This window comes from Xenopus tropicalis, chromosome 1, assembly GCF_000004195.4.
Source record: "Xenopus tropicalis strain Nigerian chromosome 1, UCB_Xtro_10.0, whole genome shotgun sequence".
NCBI lineage: Eukaryota > Metazoa > Chordata > Amphibia > Anura > Pipidae > Xenopus > Xenopus tropicalis.
Window position 1 is genome coordinate 39,059,041 of NC_030677.2, and position 26,205 is coordinate 39,085,245.

The following is a 26,205-nucleotide window of genomic DNA, read 5'->3' on the forward strand; positions in this document are numbered from 1 at the left end:
ATCCATAGGAAGTGACTATGTAGTAGATGCAATGCAGCACACAGTACACATGGTGTTCTGCACTGGCCTTGATTCTGGTATAAGTGAGGTCGGCCCAGTTATACAATCACATGAATGCCAGCAGGGATTTCTGCAGCAGCCTAAATCATTTTGTGAAAGGAAATATATGAAAAAATCTAATGCTCTTTTTCTTTTACATTGAAAGCCAAATAACATTTCCTGCTAGCCCAACAAACACTGGCATAATTCAGTTATTTAAAGATGAAGAGTTTGGACAAGTACAGACATGCTGTAGCAGCAATGAATAATAAATGCCCATGGATTGCTATACAAGGAATAATGCAATCCATAGCGTGGCCCCTTTCCAACATAGGAAGGCTGAGGCCCAATCTCAGGTAGGAAAAGGTAACATAAATGAGGTAAGTCCAACATCTTGCCCTTCAGCAGTTGTTAAACTGCCAGACAACTTTCAACACTCATGTAAAATAGGCGCATAAACACTATCTCAGGGGGCAAAAAATATATTTTATATATATATATATATATATATATATATATATATATATATATATATATATATATATATTTCCCCCCCCCTTCTTCTTTACATAGATATATCTGATTCATAGATTGAAAGGATGCACCCCCTGCTAACCAAGCCATACACTGTGTATAAGCAATATATCTAACAAATCTTTACACAATAAGATATGGGATCAAGTACAAGATACTGTTTTATTATTACAGAGAAAAGGGAAATTTTTTTTATTTTAAAAATAAACTGAATTGATTAAAATAGAATCTATGACCTTCCCGTAATTCAGAGCTTTTTTGGAAAATGGCTTTCCTGATAATGGATCCCATACCTGTACTCAAGCCTTTGTTAGCTCCAACCTAATCCCTTTCAGAGACATGCTACTGCCTCTTTGGTTCCAGTAAGGCACACAGACATGCTTATTTAATGTGTATGTAAATGCACAGTAGGCGCAAGATGCATAAACTTTCACTATATTTTTTAATTAGAGTGCTGAACCATGGGAGAAAATGACAAAACTGCCCTGCATTAGAAATATTGAGAAGCTAAAAATGTGTCCCCTTTTGCCCAGAATGTTTATGTCACACTCACATGCTCAAAAAAGCTTGTAAAGGCAGCAATTGTGTTACAAGTTGGCAAATAAAACAGGGACGCCGCCTTGCAGAACTTGCCTTTGTTGGAAGGATCTGCTGTCAGAGCTGTGAGTTTATTGGTGGAGGTGCCTTGCAGTCTTTATGACTGTGGCAGGTTTACTTTGGTTCTGTGGAGCTGCTTGGGCATTAAGCTGGGACAGAGATTCACACAAGGGCTGAGGTTATGTCTTTTACTAGGAATTGGAATACTCAAGAACATTTACCTTTTTATACTAGTCACTCCAAGATTCCTTTGGCCTTGTGCCTTTGGGTAATTGCCCTATATAATTGTCCTGCTGACAGTTGAATTATCCCTTGAGCCAAGTTTTTACCAGACCTTACTGACTGAAACCGACTTGCTCTCTTTTCTGTCTGCCCTTAGCTGTCTGTCTTCCTTTACTAAAAACAAGCTTCCAGGTCTCTCAGATATTTTTCTCTGTTTCTTTCATTATTCAGCTGTCCAAAACATTTTATCAGCCTTTTACCTGCTTTGGGTTTTGGATATTTTGTTTCTGATTACCTGATAGTTTAAAGCAATCTAATTGCTTTACTAGCCATTCAATCAATGTAGTAGCCTCACTGACCATGCCAGTTTCAGATAGAACCTGCCAATTTCCTGCACAGTGTATAAACAAACCCCATAAATACTAAACACACTGAAGGCAATTTCATTGATTGGCTGTAGACATATGGTGATTGCAGTTCAGTGGCAGATGATATGCTTGGAAGATTGGTTGTGTGTTTGTCCAGCACCCCTTAGGCTGATGTCAGACGTGGCGTATTCTCGGCAAGCCGAAAAACGCATGGCGAGAATACGCCCCGCTACTGTAAATGCGTCCTACCTGTGGCTGCACCCGAATAAATGAGATATGCTTGGCTGCAAGCACATGTAGCCGCAATACACATAAAAACGTGAGAGAATGGAAAGTCTTTTTTTAATGCATATTTTGGCTACATGTGCCTGCATTAGAGCTTTTCTCATTCATTCGGGTGCAGGCACAGGTAGGGCGCATTTACAGTAGCGGGGCGTATTCTCGACAAGCGTTTTTTGGCTTGCCGAGAATACGCCACGTCTGACATCAGCCTTAGTGCTACCAAATAAAGTAGTTTTACACTACATTAACCCCAATATACAAACATTTTAAAGAAAGTTTAGTCAGATCTTGGAGGAGCTGCCAGCTCTTCCATCAATCCCTTTGCACATAACCCAACAGACACCCTATTTCCTGAGAGAGTACCGGAGACTAACCACCGCACTATCACTTAAAAAGGAAAATATTATGACAGTGTAAAGCAGACAGTGAATTCTATTGAGGAGTAGCTTAATCCGGAGGCCTCTTCACTCCCAGCTGACATTGCACATCATCTGCCAAACCAGCCTGCAACACAGTGTAACCCAAGTTAGAAGCACATGGCAGGGAACAAGATTTCTTTCCAGAATGCTTCCTGCCAAGAAACAAATTCTTCAAATAGTCAAGCGTATGAAAGAATAACACCATCCAGAAAACACTATTTAAAGATTTACGAAGTTCAGCTTAACTCTTTAACAGCCGTTACGTCTGCTCCCTTCTCAGTTTTCCCACTGTAATTCCCACTTTATTACAAAACAAAATATTGTGATACAGGGACAAAAGTTAGTTGAAATTACGATTTTATTATGAAAACCACCAATGGGACACATTTCAAGTCACCAGTGTGACCTGCTTACTTATGAAGCAGGTATTCTGCAGTTAGGTCATGGCCAAATTGCAAGACTCAATAGATTTAGCCACAAGGTGACGGAGCATAAGTCTCCATTATTATATCAGTTAACCTACGATTGTATACTGCATCAGGATCACTGGTCAACCAGGCTTGCCTATCTGTGCAATCATGCAAGAGTACGAGCCTTCAAAACACTTCTTCCAAGCCACACATATGGTCAACTTAAATCTCAAATAACAAACATATATTACCTAGTCTCAGTTCATGGATCAGCTTTAATTTAGGTAAATGCTGTCCAAATGGGTAGCCCTGGGACAGATGCTGGATTTGTATAGGTCCTTTTTTATATAGTATAGTGATCTAGGACAAAGGCTAAATAAGGCTCTGAAGCTGGATAAAGGCCTACATAGAACTTTTAGCAACTGTCAGATTTTTTCAGCTCTCTTGAAGGTCCAACCTTTAGCCAGAGCTCCCTTGGCATTTCAGTAAGTGATATGTAGAATAATAGTAAGGGGAGCAAAGTTTTCATCCTAAGTGACCTTCAAGCTCAGCTCGGGTAAATATGCCTTCTCTTCAAATGTTAACCTAATTGACCTTCAGGAACGTTATTCCATGCTGCAAGTTTGATAACTACTGGTCTCAAAAAAGGTGAACATGCAAGACATATGACCTACTTGGGTGGTACTTCCGGATGGATAAACCCAAAATCCAAACATTTAGTCATGTAACCACTTAGCCATTTGTAGATGTTATATGTGGTTAACTAAAAGTAGGTTAAAAAAAGACTTGGTAACAATCTAAAATTTTTTAAACAAGATGACATGCTTAAAACCTTGAAATCTGGGAGTGTATTGGGGTAAATGTGACTAGAGGATGGTTATAAAAGAGCTTTAACAGATGTTATGAAATAAAATAGGGACTTTAGAAATTAAAATAAATCACAAACAAGAAAACCTATATTTCTGTGGGATTTGCAGGCTCCTAATAATATTTTGTGATGGAAGAGGAAATGTGGAGCCATTGTACAGTAAGTACAGGAAAAAAGTGCTTAATGGTGAGAGCCAGAAAAGAAAAATTCTGGCTTTAGTACAATAGAGACAGCCTGCAAAGGGCAGAATCAATAGGATAACATAGACATAGTAGAAACAATGCAAACCTGAATTCACATACATCAGATTATTTTCTTTTACAAGACTGTATTGGCACAGTATCTCTAACTGCAAAAATTAAAAATACAAATGTTTTTAGTTACCACCTGTTAAAGGGAAATACACTACTAACCCTAGCAACCAGAAACCAAACTTATAGTGCTCACATATTTTTATCATTAATATTCTTCTCATCTCTCAAACACACCAAAACTCTACACACTATTCTTCTGAAATGCCAATGTTTAATGCCAGGCACAACGTGACCAATTTTGACAATTTTTATTTAATTTAAATAAATTAATAAGATGTATATGATCGTGGACATTGGTGTCATCTGCCCTGGAGCTGCCCCTTCATCAGAACGGATATCTGATATCTATACATTAAGGCACACACTAACAAAATATATCCATATGCATACATTAAAGCCCACTGCAATACTTTTCCTGTGACAACCGCTGTAGGTCAACACTATACAAAGAGAGAGGGCAATGGGAGCTGTTCCTTTCAGTGTTTCAAACCAGGCAAACAGCACAGTTGTCAATGAGGCACAGCCAACAAATGCTTGGCTGGCCGGCCAGCATGTTTATTGAGGTGCTCTAAGATGTTCTATTCACACTGTGACCCAGGAGAATACTGCAAAACAGAATGTCCCAATCAAAGTGGACATTTAGTAATGCACTTAGTTATTTACACAGTGCTGCAGCAGAGAATTTAGCCAAGGAAAGAATGTGAAATAATGGACAAGAAAATAACATTAATCATACTAGCAGGAATAACTGCACTCGGTGCTAGTCTGCTTTATGGGTCAACTTCAGAGCCACAGAGAACATTTGAAATATATTAGATCAGTGTGCTAGCAAAGATTCAAACCAGGGGTGCATCTGCTGAATACATTCTATCAGTATTCTAGCGCAAAGATTCAACCAGAAGTGTATCTATTGAATATATTTAGTATGCCAACACAAAGATGGTAACAAGAGATGCACGTGTTGAATACACTGTATCACTATGTAGGACAAAGAGTCTAACCGGGCTTGCATCTGTTGAATATATTCTATCATTATTCTAGAGAAAAGACTGTCACTATTTAGTGGGCTGGCAGTTTGGGCCTCTGTGTCCTAGAAATGTCAGTACCGATTTTTAATCCCAGTCCAGGCCTGCACTAGTCCAAAAATTCTGACCAGGGGTGCATCACTTGAGTACATTTTATCACTATGCTAGCTCAAAGATACTAACCAGTGGTAAATCAGGTCTTTCAAAATCGGTTTTGTTGAGAAAGAGATCTGCCCTGCACAAAATAATAGGTACTGTCTAGCCAGAACTTTGGTTGCATTACTAGTTCAGGGCAACTGATAATTGCTACTTGCCACCCCTGCTTGTACTGTTAAGAGTTGTCAATAACGCAGGCCAAGAAAACAGCCCCGTCTGACAGTAGCCTATCAATAACTAAACAACAGCTCTGCACACAGTCCAAAGAATCCCAACAAACATAAATTGGAGGGAAACATACATCAGTACTTAATGGGCCAGTAAACCTTCATTTTTTATTTTCCCTGTGGTTTTAAAGCTGATTACATATTTACTTTGCAGCTGTTTTGTTTTTCCAAATATTCTGTACAAGTGTTACTAATTCAGACTATCGCAGTTATACAGAGCTCCTATTATAAAGAGCAAGTGAGGTTGACAATAAAGAGGGTGCGGCATGCAGGCCAGGACTGGCAATCCCCAGAGGGGCTGCTGTAAAATGCCATAGACAGAAGGGGCAGGCCAAGCTGACCAGATACCCTAGGCAGCCCGGCCGGCCACCTGGTAAAGGGCCCCTGTGAGTTAAGATCCAAGTACAAGGTTCTTGGTAAAGCCATGTACTTTTCCTGCCATTTAATTAAAGCTGTTTATTTGAAGAAGTTTAAAAAATAACACTTAGCAAGCCAGCCACCTAGCATATCTCTGCCTGGGATCCAGTTACTTTGCTGCTCAGATCACCTTTTAACTATAATATTGAGCAGTGTTGGGCATTACACCCATATGCTCCCTTCCCTGCATTACTTGAAGCCAATAGAACATGCCAAACAGCTCCAGGCGAGCAGAATTCCATTGCCAATGTGGAACTTGAAGTGATGTTCAGTCCTGTGGCAGAACACTTGGATATTGACCATCTTCCAACAGACTGCAAGATTCACAGGGTCCTGTGGCTGTCAGTTAGTACATTTTCTTTTTAAAACATGTATAAAACTAAACTAATTTTTTATAAATATAATTGAAATACATTTCATAGCCAAGAGTTTCAGGTAAATGATGCACAGTCATAAATACCCAGTGCATAGTAACATCTATAAACATTATCATGGTTGTTAAGTGGTTAATTTAGTTTACAGAGTTGCTAAACTGATATTTTTAGCTGCTCAACCATATTTTATGGAATCGACAATACACACATATACACATATAGGCCAAAGGTCTATGAAGGGAACAGCCCATCCAAACTAACCTTTGAACACATGGGAATATGCCAACTTATGAGTGCATTTGAAAGCAACATGGGGCAAGCCCAGTTCTGGTTAGGCAACCTTCAGTATGTTGGATAACTACAACAACCATCATCCCCGCACCATTTCTGCTGACAGATGAATGCTGGGAGGTGTAGTTCCAGAGCAGAGTACAGAAGGTTTATTTTGCATGGTTTTTGCAAGTACGTTACACTGATTTTCATCCCATGGTCTTCAAAGAACTTTCAGCATGCCCTTACAGAACTGCTTAGCACCAAAAAATATCCTGAGGTTAAATATCTGTTCCAAGCTTGTTCTTCACAACTATGAAGGGATGTTGCTTTAAACCTCTACACATACCCAAAGGACAGATGCAATAAACCTAGGGCATATCAGGTAATTACAATTATCCTTTCCATTATCCAGGAAGTTAGTATAAAAAGCAATTCTGCCAAAGAACAAAGTCACACACTGGCAGCATTTTGTATTTCATAGCAGACATATATAATAATTTGTATCCATGGAAGCAGATGGAGGCCTGAGGTGACACCAGCCAGGGCACACTTTTCAGCTAGATAAGGAAAGCGCAAAGGCCTGCATTCTCTCCTTCAAGGGAAAATATGCTTAACTGCTAAGGAGGATGCAGATGTATATACAAGTTGGAACACTGCTATATGGGAGTAAATGAAAACAGTGCCGGGCCTAACCTTAAATGTGCTGAAGGCAGGACCCTGGCCCAACTTCACACCGCTCAAAAACGAAAACTATATTTCAATAGTACATACTTACTTAGCACCCCTTTTGGAATATTTTCCTGTAACGTATCTGTATTTAGAAAGGTTATGCCTATGAGGCTGTAAAAGTTCTTTCAGCTCGGGACTGACTACAGCTGACCCCTCAGTTAAGGACAAGTAATTCAGTCAGGGTGAGCAATCGGCTAATGGCCTTGTGTGAAAGCGTATGTTCAAATTGTGACCTGTTAAGGTGCGTAGGATTAGAGCTGGTACCCAACATGAGGCATAATACTTGCTGTGTTAATGGCAGGGGACAAACTGACTGAGCTACTGTTTTGTTTAAGACACATTTGCTGTATATAAAATTTGCTGGTTTCTCAAATCTCAACAGGAACATTCTCAAAATAAACCTATAGCAGTTCCCCTGCTGCCTACTCTTGGCTTATGCTTTACTTGCACCCAAGTCTCACCTAGACTGATAGCTCTCAGGAGTAGTGCCCTGTTATTAATGTCAGTTTCTGTGCATTCCCTATGCCACTGCTCATCTGGCTCAGCAGCACTGCATTAAAACTGCCTCAGGGGCCAAGGTACAAATATTTGTCCCAGATCCCTGTTCTTGATCTCATGATCTGAATTAGGGTAAATACTCTCAAAGACCAGATTAACATATATACCTGCCTCTGTGGTTACAACATGAGTAAAATTTAGCTCACTGAATAAATAATTTGAGCAAACATAATGCAAGCAAAAAGGCACGAAAGGCTGGCAAGTTTATGCTCCCAAAAAGCTCTAACACTACAAAATCCCATAAACCCAAACAGTTTGTGCATTAATAAGAATCCTCTGGTAGGCCACATTCAATAATTTTACTTCCAAAATCTTGATTTTTTAAAGCTATTACTCTAAATAAGCATTATACAATATCAGGAATGAATGTATTTCAGGGTCCCTCTTAACTTTGGGAAAAAAACATTTTTCATAAACAACTGAAAATCCGTGCCACACTGGGCCCCCATGAGAATGAATGAAAACAAATACTAAACAAATAATAAGGCTAGAATACATTATGTTTTGGGTTCCTGTAGCAGCCTAATGCAACCACAGCCCTTTAACAGGGAAGATCTGTGCCCCCAAAGATTCCCCCAGTAGCCCATCATCTTCTTTTCTGTTATGCTCTGTGCTGCTGAGCTTAGGGACCAACTAACAATATACAGGATATATATAGAATATAAATGTCACAATACAAGGCTGAGCTTAGCTTCTTAACAGCTGCCCAGAGCACACTGAGCATGTGCAGTTTCACCAACACTCCTAAAACAAAATCCATGATGGTTACAGCCTATGTACAACTGAAGTCCTGAATCATTACTGTTATAGAGATTCTGAAACTTTAGGTAGTAGCCATACACATTTATAGCCACCATCATATAGTTTTGTTCATTGGAACAAATTGCCTGAATAATCAGAACAAGAGAAAGTTAGTGATTCTCCATCAAGACTGATGATCCTCGATGCAACAGGATCACAGGATTGTCAGTCTAAACCCCGATGCAGGTGGTGATATGGTTCAAATTGGTCAAGCTCCATGACCAAATCTGGTATGTATGGCCAGTTTAAGGGTAATGGGACAGTATGAGTTTTCTCCCTTACAAGATAGTTATATAATTAGTTAGTGGGTACCAAGAGAAGACACCTGAAAAGCCACATACTGAAATGGCAGAATGCTGGGCTAATTACAAGCAGTCATGGCCTGTAAAATCTCACTATAATCATGGCAAAACACTAGGCAGAAAACAAATGCCCTGCTGTGCTGTCTGGCTGTGGCAAGTGCTTGTAATGTGCTACTCAGAGCGTATTCATGAGTGAAGTGACTTCTTGCCCCATTGAGTCTGACAGAAGACTCGCAGGAGTTCCTAGCAGCCTTACCAAACACGATCACCTTGGGATGTTTTACCAGGTCTCGCCATAAGCCAAGGGTATTTATGCAAACAGTATATCTATACTGGAATCAGTTCATCACTTAATCTAAATGTACATTTAAATTTAAGAACAGCAAAACATAATTGTGATTATAAAAAAGGAAGCAAAACCTATATTTTGGTATCTAGCACCCTCAAATCACAAGGATTAAGGTTTTTCCACTATAAATTGAATATAAAACAAAATAATAATAATAATAATAATAAGTGGTAATAATTAGATTTTCTAACTTTTGTGATACTTCCAGTATTCTCTGCCGTTGGCTGAAAAACAGGATGAGTTGCTACATTTTCCCTTTAATAATTACTTGATTAATGTTACAGCACCTCCTAAAGGCAAGAGGATGACTACCTTTCACTTTCAGTTATATATCGTCCACAATAAACATGGAAATCATGGGTGTTAATGCTCACGACTAATCTCAAGCCACCTAAAGCAAACATTTCCCTCCCAAAGTCCTGTTTAAGTAGAGCTGATTGATGCGCTTACAAAAGGTGTACTTTTCCCCACTTGGCTAATGTGCCAGCAGCACCAGGGCAGCACATACACATACAAAGTACAGCATGCAGATGTACAGGGCAAGTCACAATCTTACCCAGCTCCCACACCACTGCATTCAAATTATACAACCTGAGGATGATTCAAGGCCAAGTTCAACAAAAACAAAAATTCTTACTCAAGGATGCCCAACCTGTAACCGTCTAGTTGTAGCTAGAAACTCCCAAACAACTGCAGCTATTAATGCAAACTATGAGCTATAGGTAAATAAACAGCTGGAGGGTTGCCTATAAATATCCTTTTTTGGAACATTCTGTGCATGTACAGAAAAAAAACTATAGCTTTATAGAAAGGACAGATGCCAGACAATCAAGTAAATTGTCTCACCCCTAAAAAGTTTTAGCATCGACATTTATAAGCCCCCCTCCAGCTCAGTAACCACATTATACTATGTTACATAATACCTAGAGGTCTCCTCCGGGGCCTGCTGTGAGGCTTCTGGAAATCCATTTCATGGTCCTCATCGATGGTCTGCCCTAAGGAGAACAGACTGAGTCTTCTCATCTTTAGGAGTCTGGGTGAACTTTCCCGTAACGTGCTCCCAATATCTAAGACCACCTCTCCTGAAACAGCGGAGGGCACAACTTTTTTCAGAAAATCCATCTTGGATCACATCACTGACACCAAGAGAGCCGTGACAGCAGCAGTAGCAGCAGGCAGCACAGCCGGAGTGAGATGTGTGCATACACTTCCTTGCACTAACATTAAGGTGGTGATGTCAGTGTGAACCTGGGCGTGCCAGACAAGCACAGGTCAATAACCAGCTGTTATGAAGCAGAGTCTCAACCCAATTTACTTTACAAGGTGTGAGATAGCAACCTGGAACAATAACCACAATAGGCTCCACAATAAAGAATAGACACAATCACCCGCCTAACTACTGGGAACAGCAAGGACTCCACCGGCAGCTGGCACTGAGGGGCCCTTGTGTTAGCCAGGGGGCAATGGCTTCCAGGGAGGAGTATATGTCTGCCCTACGAGATAAGCCTTATCAATCGCTCCATTAGCCTGTGCACTCGCTACATCCCAGTCTCACCCTGTCCGTCCCCAAATACTTCTTGTTTCTCTCAAGTACATGAAGAGGCAACACACTGGTAACAAGAAAAATGTGGGGAAAAATATCAACAGATTTATATTACACACAAAACTGATTACAAATACATTTATGTTATTTTTAAAGCTGAGGTTTGGAGTCAAGATCAGAATGCTCCATCTCAGCCTGGCTAAGCCTGCCCCACCTGAGCCACCTGAGCCTGGCTAAGCCTGCCCCACCTGAGCCTGGCTAAGCCTGCCCCACCTGAGCCTGGCTAAGCCTGCCCCACCTGAGCCTGGCTAAGCCTGCCCCACCTGAGCCTGTCCAACCTGATGTTGCTTAACCACAACTTTAAATGATGTTGGCTATCATGAATACATTCAAGATATATAAAGTAACGATTCAGATACTAACTTCATAACTAGCTACACTGATATTACCAGTCCCCCCTCTCAGGACTGTGAGAAAATCTAACTTAAAACAACTATTTACTTTCATTTGGAACTAATGTTTAAATGTGCAGCTTACAAATGTTATTCCCCTGTCATCAACTGTCATACAAAGTACTCTGACAATCTGCAAGTCCCTCACCAACAGGGAGGGGTTTCATTCATACAAATAAAGAAGAATACTGTAAACCAGGAATTGGGCAATAAGTCCTTTGACGGCCTACTATGAACCAACTAAACAGTCAATAGGAATAACCATTATGAACTGGATCACTAACTAGTTCCCCTTTGATCCCAATCAAATGAAAGAGCGGCTAAGTAGGAAATAAAAGTTATAGCTTTAAATGCGGTTTTCACACAAGAGACAAGTTTCTGTATCAGCAAGTCTCTGACACCACTTACTGGCTAGATGGCACCAACAGTATTAAGAATGTGGATAAGAAGTACAAAAACCCATGACAATGAGAATAATAATAATAACAAAGCCAAATTCCTTCTCCAAACACACTCGTATTCAGAATTATAAAAAAAAAAAAAAAATAAACACAACACAACTTGAATTTGTTTGGAAGGTATATATGCACTTAAATGTTCCTACAAAATAATTTTTTTGTTTGCCAACCAAAACATGACCAGATCTGGCCAGACAGTCTACCCAAGTACAACTTTGATAATTGTCTGGGCACATATGACTCAGTTGGGGGTAGCATACTAATATCCTATTGGATCGCAGTCTGTCCAAACTGAAAATGTTTCCTGCTGATGCACCTGCTGAAGGGGTGGGTAGGGCACTGGTACACAAGCAAGAGAAAAAAAAGATGCAGCCCCTCCCTATATTCAATCAAAACAACTCATTCAGGCCACAGACCCTTACACACAAAGCTACTCTTTTTGGCCACCTACACAGATTGCCAAGTTGCTCAACATCCATCTGTTCGACTTGATGGCAGATACCTGGGATGTCGTCCAATGTAGGGCTACCTACACAAAGCACTAAGAATGATACAAGATAGATTCAAGAGTTGTAACCTCACAGTTTACAAACAAATCAAGGAAGACAAACCACAATTGGATACCGGGAGCATAACATATAATCCACTTTTTTATTTACCAAGTTGTGTTAAGGTCCTGCCAAGGTAAGAGAGCAGTATGGCACCAGGTTTACCCTGTTACCCTTATTCCATTTTTATTAAGGAGAAGCACCATTTAGCTTCAGTACGTACTTACTGTGAGATAGCAGGGTGGTGCCGACACGCTGGAGTTCAGTGCATCTAACTTAATATCGGGAAGCCTGAACAGATCAGCAATGTAGAAAGGAAGGGTTGGCACCATCAGAAATAACTAATTTGGTCCTGCAATAGAGAAACAAAAATGAATTCATTACACAGCACAACATGGATACTGCTATGTCAGAGAGGTTTTATTAAGCATTCTAGTTTTTATCTTAATAGCATGGCTCGTTGGGTAATGGAAGTCCCTGGGAATAGTTCTTACTTTACCTTACAAGGGACTAATACAGGTATGCAACCTGTTATCCAGAATTCTCGGGACCTGGGGTTTTCAGGATAAGGGGTCTTTGTGTAATTTGAATTTCCATACCTCAAGTCTACTGAAAAATTGTTTAAACATGAAATAAACCCAATAGAGCCCCTTGCCATTCTGATCAGACACTCTGCAGCCATAACAGGTCTCAAACTGGGGGCTGTGGAGGAACGCATATCTTTATATGCTGATGATGTTTTACTCTATTTGGACTTGCCTGGTGCCTCACTACAGACAGTCTTAGGCATAGTCCAAAACTTTGGGCACTTCTCCGGCCTGCGAATCAATTGGGACAAATCCAGCGTATTCCCAATAGACTCAAATATTGATCCAAATATCTTCCCTCCTACTCCCTTGCAGTGGGTTGACACATTTAAATACCTGGGTATCCAAATAAGAAAGGAGCTGAGCGACTTCATCCCCAACAACTTAGACCCCATTCTTAAAGCCATGAAAGAGAAGCTGCTGGTGTGGGCCAATCTCCCCTTATCCATCTGGGGTAGAATCAATCTGTTAAAAATGATATTCCTTCCTAAATGTCTCTATATTTTCCACAACTCACCTATTTCCATTCCACCCAAATTTTTTGCCTCTCTAGATAAAGCACAGACTGCCTTTCTGTGGGCCAACAAACCTCCCAGATTTTCCAGAGCCAAACTTAGAGCACCAATCACGGAAGGCGGTCTAGGTCTCCCACATTGGCAATTTTACTTCCTAGCAGCACAGGTCTATTACGTCCAATGGTGGTTCTCCCCAGATCTCACTAACCCCAATGTTCCACTCCAGGCAACCCTAGCTACTCAATGGAGTCTCTGAAGTATATCCCATTTCGTAAACCATTAGATATCCAAACTAATCACCCAATCATTGTGACACCCTACAAAGCATGGCAAAAGATATTACAATTATACAAACTGAAACCTCCAATCCTATCCCCGGGCCTGCCATTGTGGGGAAACTCCTACTTACCCAACTTCCAACAAATTGCCCCATACCGGGTGTGGCCACACTGGGGCATACGTACACTGGGAGATGTGACCAATGCTGGGGCCCTGCTACCTAGGAGCCATATCAAACACATAGATACTGGAGACCTATTACCCTGGTTCTCATACTTACAACTCCAACAGGCCTTCCGACACCAATTCCAAAGAACCATAGTCCCCTTTGTGCTCACTAAGCTTGAAATCACCCTTCGAAACCCCTCCCCCAAAAAGCTGATCACCACAGTATACTCTCTGCTCCTCTCTACGCTCCAATCGCCCTTTCTCACAGCCCAAAAAGCTTGGTGCCAAGACATACCGGAGCTGCACAACGAAGACTGGGAGGAAGCGACAGACAGGGCCTATGACTATTTGATCTCTACAAGAGACAAACTAATCCAATTCAAAATCATTCATAAACTCCATCTGACCCCCTTACGGTTATATCGAATGGGAATTCGTGATTCGTCTCAGTGCCCTAAATGTGGTGCCCCTGAAGCCGACTATTTTCACTTAATGTGGTTATGCCCACAAATACACTACTTTTGGGAGCAGGTCCTTGACCACATCCAAAATGCAACATCTTTACCTAAAATACTCGATCCCAAGATTTGTTTATTTGGCATTATAGATGATATTATTCCTAAATCAGCATCGCGCATCCTCTTTAGAACACTACTGTTTTATGCCAGGAAATGTATCCTCTTGCAATGGATGGCACACTCTCCCCCGACAGTCCCTACTTGGCTCAATTTACTTAAAGCCCTTCTGCCACTGATACAACTCACTTACACAGCAAGGGGATGCCCCCAAAAATATGACAAAGTATGGGGAGGATGGGTCGAGGCTATGGAATAGCATCACATAATCTTGTCCCAAAGAATCCGAATCCCACTGAGAACCCCAGAGTCCACTTCACCCTCTCTGACGGAAGCTTTAACATTACCTTGAGTAGGTTGTTACTGATTATATAAGTCAATGTACTGTGTATATCCTGACATGAACAGAATACGCTTGTAGAACCAATGTCATAATGTTTAATGTTGTTTTATGTTACAAATGCATAAATAAAAACCTTTGAAAAAAAACATGAAATAAACCCAATAGGATTGTTTTGCCTCCAATAAGGATTAATTCTATCTTAGTTGGGATCAAGTACACAGTACTATTTTATAATTGCAGAAAAAAAAAATATATTTGTAAAAATTAGAATTATTTGATTATAATGGATATATGGTCTATGGTAGAGAGCCTTCCCCTAATTTGGAACTTTCTGGATAACAGGTTTCTCGATAATGGATCCCATACCTCTATATACCTCTCCCACAGAGAGCTTTAAAAGCCCAAAAATTTTTGAGATTTTTGGGCTCCATTCCCTCCATTGCAGGTGGCAGCCAAAGGGTTGCTGTACATGGCCCATTAGAGATACAATGCTGAGATGCTAAAGCTTTAGTTGCCACCTAAGCAGAATAAAAATAACATTCACCTCTTCCCTCCCATCCCCACAAAAGAATCTGTCAATACAATAACCCGATGTATATGAATATAAATGCTTTACATACTTGTCCAGAGCCATTCCTTTCGTAAGCAGCCAACATTTTTGCATTACAGGTATGGGATCCGTTATCCAGAAACCAGAGACCCAGAAAGCTCGGAATTAATGGAAGGCCGCCTTTTATTAAGTACATTTTAATCAAATAATTCAGATTTTTAAAAAGATTTCCTTTTTCTCTGTAATAATAAAACACCTTGTACTTAATCTCAACTAAGATAGAATTAGTCTATATTAGAGGCAAAGCAATAGTATTGGGTTCATTTCATGTTTAAATGATTTTTAAATAGACCTGAAGAATGATGCTACAAAGACCCCTTACCTGGAAAACCCCAGGTCCCAAGCATTCTGGATAACAGGTTCAATACCTGTACTATGTGCAGGAGACAACAATGGCAATGCAGACAAAAAATTAGTCCCCTAGAGGAAATCCATGCCAGGGAGGAACACGAACCTAACACCTTTGGGCTTTTTTTAATGTTTTGCCAAAAACAACAACTTCCCGCTGCATTCATTAGATGCACATATCTGTCACTATAAGTACATGATTATCAGTGACAGATCTGTAGATCTAATGAATGCAGCATGAATATGAATGCTTTAACAAGTATGTAAAGTATTCATATTCATATACATCAGGTTATTGTATTGACATACAATGTATTTATTTAGACAGAAGAGCCAGTATGCAGCAGAACTACCGGAATGCCGTAAAAATTCTGGTAGCACACTACTGGACACTTCATATTACCCAGTGAGTCACATGGTATTATTAAGGTGGGCACACCAGTTTGGTTATAGATAGTACTACCTGCCAGCAAACCCACAGGCCCAGTTCCCACTGAATTAAAACGTAAGTATTGCTTATTTAGGAAATGATGCTGGGAGTTGAATCATGATCCCCTTATTATCAGCACTCAGAGGGTTAAAGAGATTAATGCTACAAAGGGTATGAAAACAGCAGTATAAGCTAGTCACTGGAATTAGCTGGCATTTAACATTGTTACTGTAAGCCCCAGAGATTTACCCTTCAGTTCAGAAAACATGGCCCCTTCCAGTGCATTATTAAAGCCAACACCTGCAGTTCTAGTACATTTATACATATTATATTTACACAAACATATATTATTTACACACATTATGCACTGGTCAGCCAGTGGATCCTGAGCTGCTCTACACAGATCTAGAAAAACTAAACATAACTGGAAGACATTTCATAAACAGTGTGCTTTTATGCTACGGCTACGCCCCCATGCTTTGCTGAGAGGTACTACAAGCCTCTGGGCTACTGGCAGCAACAGATATTACATCTCAGTGCCATGGCACTGGAACACTTAAATTCCTGATGCTTTAGATCAGCTCTACATAGTTTATAATAAAAATGTTGTTTTCAAGTAATATGTAGAAGGGTAAGCACATTACAAACATCACTTACCCATTACGTCAAGGCCAAGTTAGAACAACATTGTGCCATAAATATAACACTAAACATTATCTGATTATGTAAAAAAATGTGGTGTCTTGCTAAAGTATACAGATTAAAGGTCAAGAGAAATATCATTAAAATATTGATATTACTTGACTGCATTTAGATATATGGAACTAAGGGCTCTTACAAGCATGCTTTTCCATGCAGTAGCTTTTTATACTTTCCATCGCACACAGAAACGTTAATAGTATTAATAGAGAGCAGTCTATTCTATTGTGCCAGCATCCACAGCACCTTGCTGATCCACTGAACATAGGCCAGATGCATTCTTCAGCTTCTCACCTGCGTTTGGCAATTCATATTACAGAACTATCCATTGGGACTGCACCATAATATTATGGCTCTACCTGCTATGCTTTCTATATATTATAACACTGCATTCAACAAGGGAACTCTGCCCTGTGTCCCGCACCAGGAGGAAAACCACAGCATATTGTGGGATCTACCAAACAAGCCTAAATAGACTCTCAGAATATTGTGAACAGGCACAGGGCCACCAACATTCTTACTGTGGGTCAAATTAGTATTATCCAGGCCTGTCTGCAACCTAATAAGACACCTCAGCAGCAAAGTCATAAAAGTGCCTTCCCCATTCAGCCCTACCTATACTATCCCATGATATTTATTTAACAGATATAGCCAAGGTTTCTGCTCATCCCGGCCAAGCCCCATTTGGTTTGTTGTGGATATATATATCAACAATTTAGCAAGAATGCAGCAGATCAGGTTAATTTGTGTTTTTCCTTGTAAACACCACCACCTGTTCCAGCTTTGTAACCCAAATGCATTCCTCACTTTGATTATTATGTTGGGTTGAAAACCCCACAGACTGTTCTTCCACTTTGGCTTATTCTTCCGCTTCTTCTTCTTCTTAGCGCCCCCCATTTTCTAAACGCTACTCCTCCTACAGTTTTAGGGGTACAACACCCAAACTCCCCACACTTCTTCACCCTATAGCGGAGCAGGTTGCTTGTGCTTTTCTAAGTGATCCTGCCCCCCGTCTTTTTGTGGCGCCGCTCCGAACCCCCCAATTTTTCCATTGACTTTGACAGGGAAGATTCAGTGACTTCATGTTTTTCAACTCAACATGAAGTTTGTTCTCAAACTTCCCTTTCTAGTTATGTAATGTTGCCTTTTACCAAAGTTGCCATTCATACTTTTTAGCACAGCCTTGTATTTTCAGAACGTAAAATATCTTAACATATTAAACATGCTAAACTGTCCAAAATTATCTGTTACTACTAATTTACACATATAGAATACACCCATCACCCACAGAATGCACCAACAGCCCACAGTGCATCAACTGCTGCTGGATCCTAATTCACATTTATTAGGGTAAGACAGGGAATGCATTGGTCCTGGACACCCCTGAATTTATTTATAAAGTGCTGACATATCTCCCAGCACTTTACCTTAAATTACATCAGTCCCTGTCCCAGTGGAGCTTACAATCTAAGGTCCCTATCACACACACACACTAGGGTCAGTTTTATCAGAACCAGGTAATTTGCATGTATGGTTTGTTTTGTAGTGTGGGAGGAACCTATAGTATTCAGGGGAAAACAACACAAGCCCCATAGCTTGCCATTTGGAAACACTGAATGTAAACTGAATGTAAACCCAAAATATAAATTTTACTTAATGAAAGAAAATGTAATTCTGAGCAACTTTCCAATATAAATTAAATAAATAAATAAAATTTTTAGTGATGGTAAAGGTTTTTTTTTGTAAATATAACAACTATTCAGACAATTAACAGTAAATGATTAGCACTGTCTATTTTAGTAGCCATGACAAGCAGCTACTACTAGTTGCTACACGTGTCTTCACCCTTAAAGCAATGTAGCGGAAGCCAGGACTGTAGAGGTGAGCAAGAGCGACCCCTGCTACATTGTTACAAGATACAGAACCAGCAGTGCCAAAATGGACACACAAAAACTACATTCAACTACAATTACATTTTCAAATAACAACATAACCACTGAAAACTTGCTATAAATTTATATTGAAAAGCTGCGTAGAATTACATTTTCTTTCATCACAAGTTGCATTTATGGGTTTACATCACCTATAAGTTTGGAATCCGGAATCCTGCTCAGTTCAACCGATTCCTTAGTTCTAAAGCTGAGGAATAGAATTTAAAGGAACAGTAACACCAAAAAACGAAAGAGCTTTCAAGTAATAAAAATATAATGCACTGTTGCCCTGCACTGGTAAAACTGGTGTGTTTGCTACAGTAAAGGTGGCCATACACGAGCAGATCCGCTCGCTTGGCGATATCGGGGAGCATTTAGGTAAAAAAAAAAAATAATCTGATCGTATTATGTGGGCGGCAATGGGGCAGTCGGATCGGGGACCGCATCAACGAGCCGATGCGGTCCCCGATCCGACCAGATTTTCTAACCTGGCCGATCGAGATCTGGCCAATTTCAGGCCAGATATCGGTCGGCCAGGCCGCTCTGCTCTCCCCATACACGGGCCGATTAGCTGCCGAATCGGTCCAAGGGACCGATATCGGCAGCTATAGTCGGCCCGTGTATGGCCACCTTAACACTACTATAGTTTATATAATAAGCTGCTCTGTAGCCATGGGGGCAGCCATTCAAGCTGGAAAAAAGGAGAAAGGGCACAGGTTACATAGCAGATAACAGATAAGTACTGTAGAATACAATAGTGTTTTATCTGTTATCTGCTATGTGCCTGTGCCTTTTCTCATTTGAATGGCTGCCTCCATGGCTACATAGCAGCTTATTTATATAAATTATAGTTGACTTTCTGAAGTAAACACACAACTTTTACCAGTGCAGGGCAGCAGCACATTATATTTTAGTTACTTTTATACACTTTCATTTTTTGGTGTAACTGTTCCTTTAAACCCGTCTAATGACAAATGAGAGCAGACTGCCATAGGCACACACATGTTATGGACAAGAAAAGGGGCCAGTGTTTGGATAAAAGCAGCTGTTGTACATATCAGAAGGGGAAACCTCTGCCCCCTAACTGAGAAGGCTTTGAACATAGGTGAACATAGGAGAACGCAGCATTCAGATAAGTCTCATTAAGTCTCGCGTTGTCTCCTATCACAGAGTGATAAGGCTCCTTGGGCTTAGGTGTAGAACGAGTCCCACCCAGCCTGTCTCCCTACAATGTAATAAAAACAGTGGCCTGGTGTCAAATCAATCAACTCCCCACTTACAAGTAATAATAATAATAATGAGTCCATTATAAATGAGACAGCTTTTTTGCTTGGATTTATTTTATTTTAACGTTCCATTCATTCTAAAGGCCTGAGGTGCTTCCTATTTGCAGGGGTCGCTAGAGCTGTCTGCATAATAATGTGTGCTCAGTAGGAAATGCAGTTGATAAATGTCAGAAGCCTCAGAAATAACAGTAGGTAGAAGAAAAATGACACAAAAATATAATTAAGACTTGCTGCAATATCATTTACTGGTGTGTTGCCCAAGCTGTCTCAAGGTGAGCCTCCCCATCAAAGAGAAAGGCTGGTTCAGTCTAATTAAAGGGACCAACATAAACTATTTATAAGCCGAGTGCACATGTCACTGTTTTCTATAAATGTTCAAGAAGCCTTATTGGCATAGATTATTGTGTATCTGTATATTTATTTATCATTTTATGTGGGAGCCACTATGATTGCTGTGACCTTACCCACACACAGAGTGTCCTCCAATGGCCAAGCAATATATAGAACAGTAGAATGCTTGATAATAAAATGGGTGACACCCAATCAATTAGGATATGCAATACAGACAACTGATACTGCATATGTGGGGCAGGTAGCAGGATATTAAACCAGATTGGCTGGTGGATTTTTATAGGGTGGCCTGATTAATTTCAGCCCACACACTGCATAATGGAAAATCAGTTTGGCTCCAAACAGAACAAATCCACACAAGGGCAGCTTTATGACTTTTATTCATATAATATCCAGACCAGAGAAACAGATGGCACTCGTGGTCAGGGGGTGGCACTTTCCATGGCACTCTGTACTTTGTATCTGCAGAGCTATGGAATCAGGGCATTCAGTTTTGTTTGTGGTTAAAATTCTGAGATCCATCGGAACAATTTTCTTAGGACGTCTGAGTTCTATATTTGATTCACACTTTTTTTTTTTTTCCGCTCTGCTCGTCACCCAAACTGCACACCTTCCTTGTGCAAGCATAATCAGTTCTTATCACTGACGTCAGCCCGTGCAGAGATTTTTATAGCTTCAGCGGATCAGTGTCCATTTCAGCAGCTTTTGCCTGCATCTGTTTTGATGAGCCTGCCCATTCATTGGTACCAGAGCTGAACCAACAAAATGCTCACGGGTGGGGTGCTACATACTCTGCAGGAAGAATGGGCTGAGACAGCTATAAAAAGCTTATTTCTCTTTAGAAATACCCATATTCACTGATGCAAATGAAGCCAGCATTCCCTATAATTCTCTTATGGCCACTCGTAATTTGTTAGGATGGAAACAACAAAAACCACAAAAAGGAAACAGTACAAGATGCCAAAACCTTTACTTAAAGACAGAGAAAAGCTTTTCATACCTATTATGGCCTTGCTATGTAGTCCTATCTCAGCAAAAGGAAACACTCACAGTAAGTACTGCTAGGCACTGCTATAGGGTAAACCAGGCCTAACATTCTGTGCAAAGCAGCTTCCATTTTGCCAAAGCCCTAATTAAAGAACGATTACACAGGCAGCCAGTATAGATGTACGTCTGTACTAGTCCAACGATTGCCATACTGTGGGGCTCAGAGCAGTTAAGGGGGTGCAGCCAGACAGCAGCAAGGGTGACATATAGGGGTGAGAGCTAATCTGCTGGGTGATAGTTATATTAAACCACAGTTCGACCCAGGACTGCTAAGATTTTTCACCAAAAGATTTTGCCATCTGAACTTAGTTTAGTCCAACCTGCAGCCCTATAGCCGTTGTGCAGCTCCCAGCTCGCTGGCCAACAGAAAGGAGAAACTATTCTACATCTACAAGTTTAAAGGCAGCACTTGTAGCAGGTAGTTAAAGAATCTGGATGCAAAGTATCAGTGAAGCATAACAGCTCAAACACCTCTTCTATACAGGCACCCAACATTCATCATTCAGTCAACATTTTTTTTTTTTTTCAATAAACACATGGCCAAATATAATCATTTTTGTTTCATTTGTTTAACTAGGTTTTCTTCATCTACTTGTAAGAAAATCAGATTATGGTTTAGGTCACATTCATATAAAAATAGAACATTTAAAAGGTTTTGCAAACTTTCAAGTCCCACTGTGATCCAGTAACGCAGCCCTCTGCCATTCACAGTGCACGCAGTTTGCCCAACAACATTTACAATCAGACTTGGCCCTCTAGGGGCCCTGTACGGGTATACTGAGGCCCATGTGTCTTACTTAACAATAGTTAATAATTGATTTTCATAGCCCCAGAAAGAACATTGCACAGCTATTATTAACTTCCTCTACATAATTAACCATTATTATGACAAAGAATTAAACCATATGTTAGGTTGTCCGCTATAGAAAATTTAAAGGGGTAGTTTTCCCTAGCAACCAGGCAGCGCTATGAATGGAAGAGGGTTTGAATATCAAGACAAGTAATACAAATGTAACTTTTAACAATACATTACAGCTCCTTTTTAAAGGAGAGAAGGAAAGTTAAAATCACTGGGGGATGCCAAATGTTAGGCATTAGGCACCCCTCAGTGATTGAAACTTTCCTTCTCCTTTAAAAAACCAAAACAAATGAAGACCAGTTGACATGTTGCTAAGAACAGGAAAGGTGAACTAACCCTTTTAAGTTAAATGTAATTCCAACCGAAAACAGTATTTGTTTGTTCGTTTCTGTTCTCTAGCCCCGAGTACAGTAGCTCTAAAACAAAAGTGTATTTTTCTCCATCCATCCGACTGCTGAGACGTTAGTCATGTACTGAGTACTTCCTCGGAAACTGTTCAAGAACAGATTGGCACCGTATGGAAACACTTACATGTATATTTGTAACTGTTCCATAAACAGCACTTCCAAGCATATCCAAAGTCATTCCCATTGGCAGAGTTAAACGGACTGGAAAGTTCCCCCTGAAAAGAATGTAGGAGCTGCCAGAGGCACTGAACTGATGATCAGTAAATGAGTGGTCTATCTTCCATGCAAAAGAAAAGGTTTATGTACATAATGCTTTGGTTTTTAATACGGTTTTTGCATTTTGCCTTTGGATAAAGGACTCAAGTACAGGCCTAGGATCTTTTATCTAGAATTCTTGCAACCTGGGGTTTCCGGATAAGGGATCTTTCCTTAATTCAGATCACTATACCTTAAAGGAGACAGAAAGGTAAAAATCACATGTAGCACCCCCTAGTGACTGTAATCCCTTACCTTGTACCCCGAGAAAAACGCACCAGCCCAGGGTAGCTGAGAGGGAGCAATCTTCTTCCTGTCTTCGTGCAGTTTGCGCATGCGCAGTACAGTGGAAAGCCTAGAAATGTCAGCATTTTCACCATACTGTGAATGCGCCAGCCCCGGGATTCAGAAGCATGAAGAGGGATGGTTTATTTATTAAATAAACCATATAGTACTGTGTTGCCACAACTATGGACTCATGAAGTTTAATTACCATCAAGTACAAAGAACTGTTTTATTGTACAGAAAAAAAAGGGAAACAATTTCTAAAATTATTGAATGATTTGCTTAAAGGCAAACTTAAGTTATAATGTCTAAGAGGCCAAAATACTAGGGCTGGTGCTCACTGCCCTCTTCTTTGGATTCTTTTGTTCATTCTGGCAAAAAGCCTACTTTTCATTCTACTGAGCAGGCACACTGGCCCAGGGCCAAAGAGAATAAGATGCAGAAGAAAATCACAACACGGCCATTCTACAGAAATACCCAGGTGCCACTGGGCCGGTTTTTAGGGTACATTTGGCACCCCTAGTAATGTTAACATCTGGGGTTTTCAGATAAGGGATCCTATATCTGTATACTGTATATAACACAGCCATCGGTATCTTAGTTGCACACCTGGAACTAACATATCAGCCCTGACATTCTCCCAATAGAAAACCAAAAGAGAACTCTTACCTTTTAACTGGTCAGACTATTTCCTGTGCTTCAGGCTGAGAACCTCACAGAACTTTTCCAGAGAGAGAGGAATCCAAGTCATTTGCCAAGTTGCTTTGGTGCTATAAATTAAAAATAAAAAAAAAAGAGTTACAATCTCACAAATTTGTTATCAGATATTTAATTGAACAGATTCTGCAGTAGATATGATGTCAGAATGTATTGAATTCATTTAGGAATCATTTCCTTTGCAATAGTCATTACCTTTTCCTGATTTTGTCCACTAGATGTCACTGTATTATCATTCATAATATTTTGGGGGACTGGAGTCTTAGTTTTCATCATGGGGGTGGAGGTTATTGTTTATGCACCCTAAACTCCCCCAGGCTGGCTGACTGTACAATTCGGATACTCTTGAGAATTACACAATTGCATGGAATGTTCAGTAGATAGGCCCCATGATCAGCCAGACTTCACTCTACCTTTTTACCTACAGAGCAACTGAACCTCAGTCCAAGCAATAAGGCAGCTCACAATCATTAAAACAAATAGGCTATTCTATTTAGAGACTTATTTTAGGAAACAGAATCATTACCATCTTATAAACAGGGTACATTTCAAGTTTAACTAAGATTCAAAGGGGCATTATGTCAACTACTGAACGTGTTTCTTGCAAGGTGACAAGTATGGTGCTGCAATGTCTGAAATGTGCTAATTTCAATAGCTGTATATATAAATAAAAAAATAAATACATAGCATTATGGTATAGCAGTGTGTACAATCCCATTAAGAGCATGATTAAATCCTCTTTTGAAATAGGGTACATTTACTATATTAATACTTTAAATCTTACTGTTAGGAAGAGGAGCTTAAGTCTATATATGGCATCTCTCTTCACAGCCCTGGCCTGGGTTAAACGGAATGATAATATGTTAAAAATACATTTCTTTTTTCCTCTCTGAAATGGAACGTATGTAATTAAAGGGTGGCGTGATTTCCGGTGGGCTCTTGTATAGGAGCAGAAATTCTGGCTGTATGGTAATGTCTGTGGATTTCACCCTGGGATGCTATGAAGCAGAGCCTGAAATGATTTCCATACAAGGCAAATGCTTTGTTGCTCTCAAGCCTAACAAGGCAGTGTGCAATGGAGGAGAAAATGATTATACAGAGAAGCCGAATCTGTTTTTACAGCGCAGAATAGATAGAATTTGTAATCCAGACTTCCAGTCAGAGTAAGGGCTCGCAAAGGGGTAAGGAAAACCAATATGGGCAACAAATATCTTGAAATGTTAAATCATCCATGGATATACCCGTGAATCAGCCATAAAAGCACAATGAGTTTTTCTTTCCTCGTAAGAGCTGACAATCTACATGTATGGAACAGAATCATTAGGAAAGGGCAGGCCTCTATCTATATTCCACAAGGAAGGGGCCATTTTGACTCTGTATTTTGACTCTGTATTTTATGTATATATCTGTATTTTATTTATATATCCTCCTTTCGCAACACAGTCCTTGTTATATTGTCTTGCTAAAAGGGACAGATGTCCAACCTATGGCCTCCAGATGGCGCTATAGTGGAATTTCCAGATAGCTGAAGGCCAATAGGGGGTGATGGGATTTGCAGATCAATGACTACAGGTGTGATTTACTTTATTCTACGCACACACCCACACATACATACACATAGAGAGGCCCCAAACATTCATGCGTTGCCCTATTTCTCTTACTCTGGCCTATGATTTACCCATGGAGGTTATGTAGGGAAAAACAACCAGACTGAAAGACCAAGAGCAAAGAGTTTTATTACATAGCACAGTATAATAGCCACAATCATAAATAACCAGTACAGGCATAGAATCAGTTGTCCAGAATGCTCAGGACCTGGGGATTTCCAGATAAGGGATCTTTCTGTAATCTAGATCTCCATACCTTAAGTCTACTAAATATAATTTAAACATTAAACCCAAAAGGACGGTTTGCCTCCAATAAGGATCAGTTCTATCTTAACTGGGATCAATTACACTGTATTATTTTATTATTACAGAGGGAAAAAGAAATGATTTTTTTTAAAGTAAATTATTTGATTAAAATGGAGCCTATAGGATATGGCCTTTGCGTAATTCGGAGCTTTCTGTATAACAGGTTTCTGCGCCAGTGAATGCAATAGCAGGAGGGCTGCATAAGCTGCATAAACAACAGGTCTGTAATGGGCATAGCTGCTTATATTTACAGTATATATACATATTAGATCATAGACTTGTAACCGAACAGAAATACTGTTTTGCAAAGGTTCCACATGTGGAAAGGGCTTTAA

At 40.1% G+C, this 26,205-nt stretch overlaps 1 protein-coding gene across 7 annotated transcripts in view; it reads right to left on the reverse strand.

Annotated features, from left to right (window-relative positions):
* The window catches only part of fryl (FRY like transcription coactivator), a 184,778-nt gene that overhangs the window by 122,584 nt on the left and 35,989 nt on the right, over positions 1 to 26,205 (reverse strand). For 3 of the 7 annotated variants that reach the window (XM_012955685.3, XM_012955683.3, XM_012955684.3), the window contains exon 1: positions 10,188 to 10,466. In XM_012955685.3, the coding sequence (XP_012811139.1) occupies positions 10,188 to 10,386 (199 nt within the window). In that variant the 5' untranslated portion in view covers positions 10,387 to 10,466. Of the gene's footprint in view, positions 1 to 10,187; positions 10,468 to 12,488; positions 12,618 to 23,909; positions 24,011 to 26,205 lie in introns of those variants that run through there. The other 4 variants (XM_002933447.5, XM_004911205.4, XM_012955689.3 and 1 more) reach the window with 3 other exon arrangements.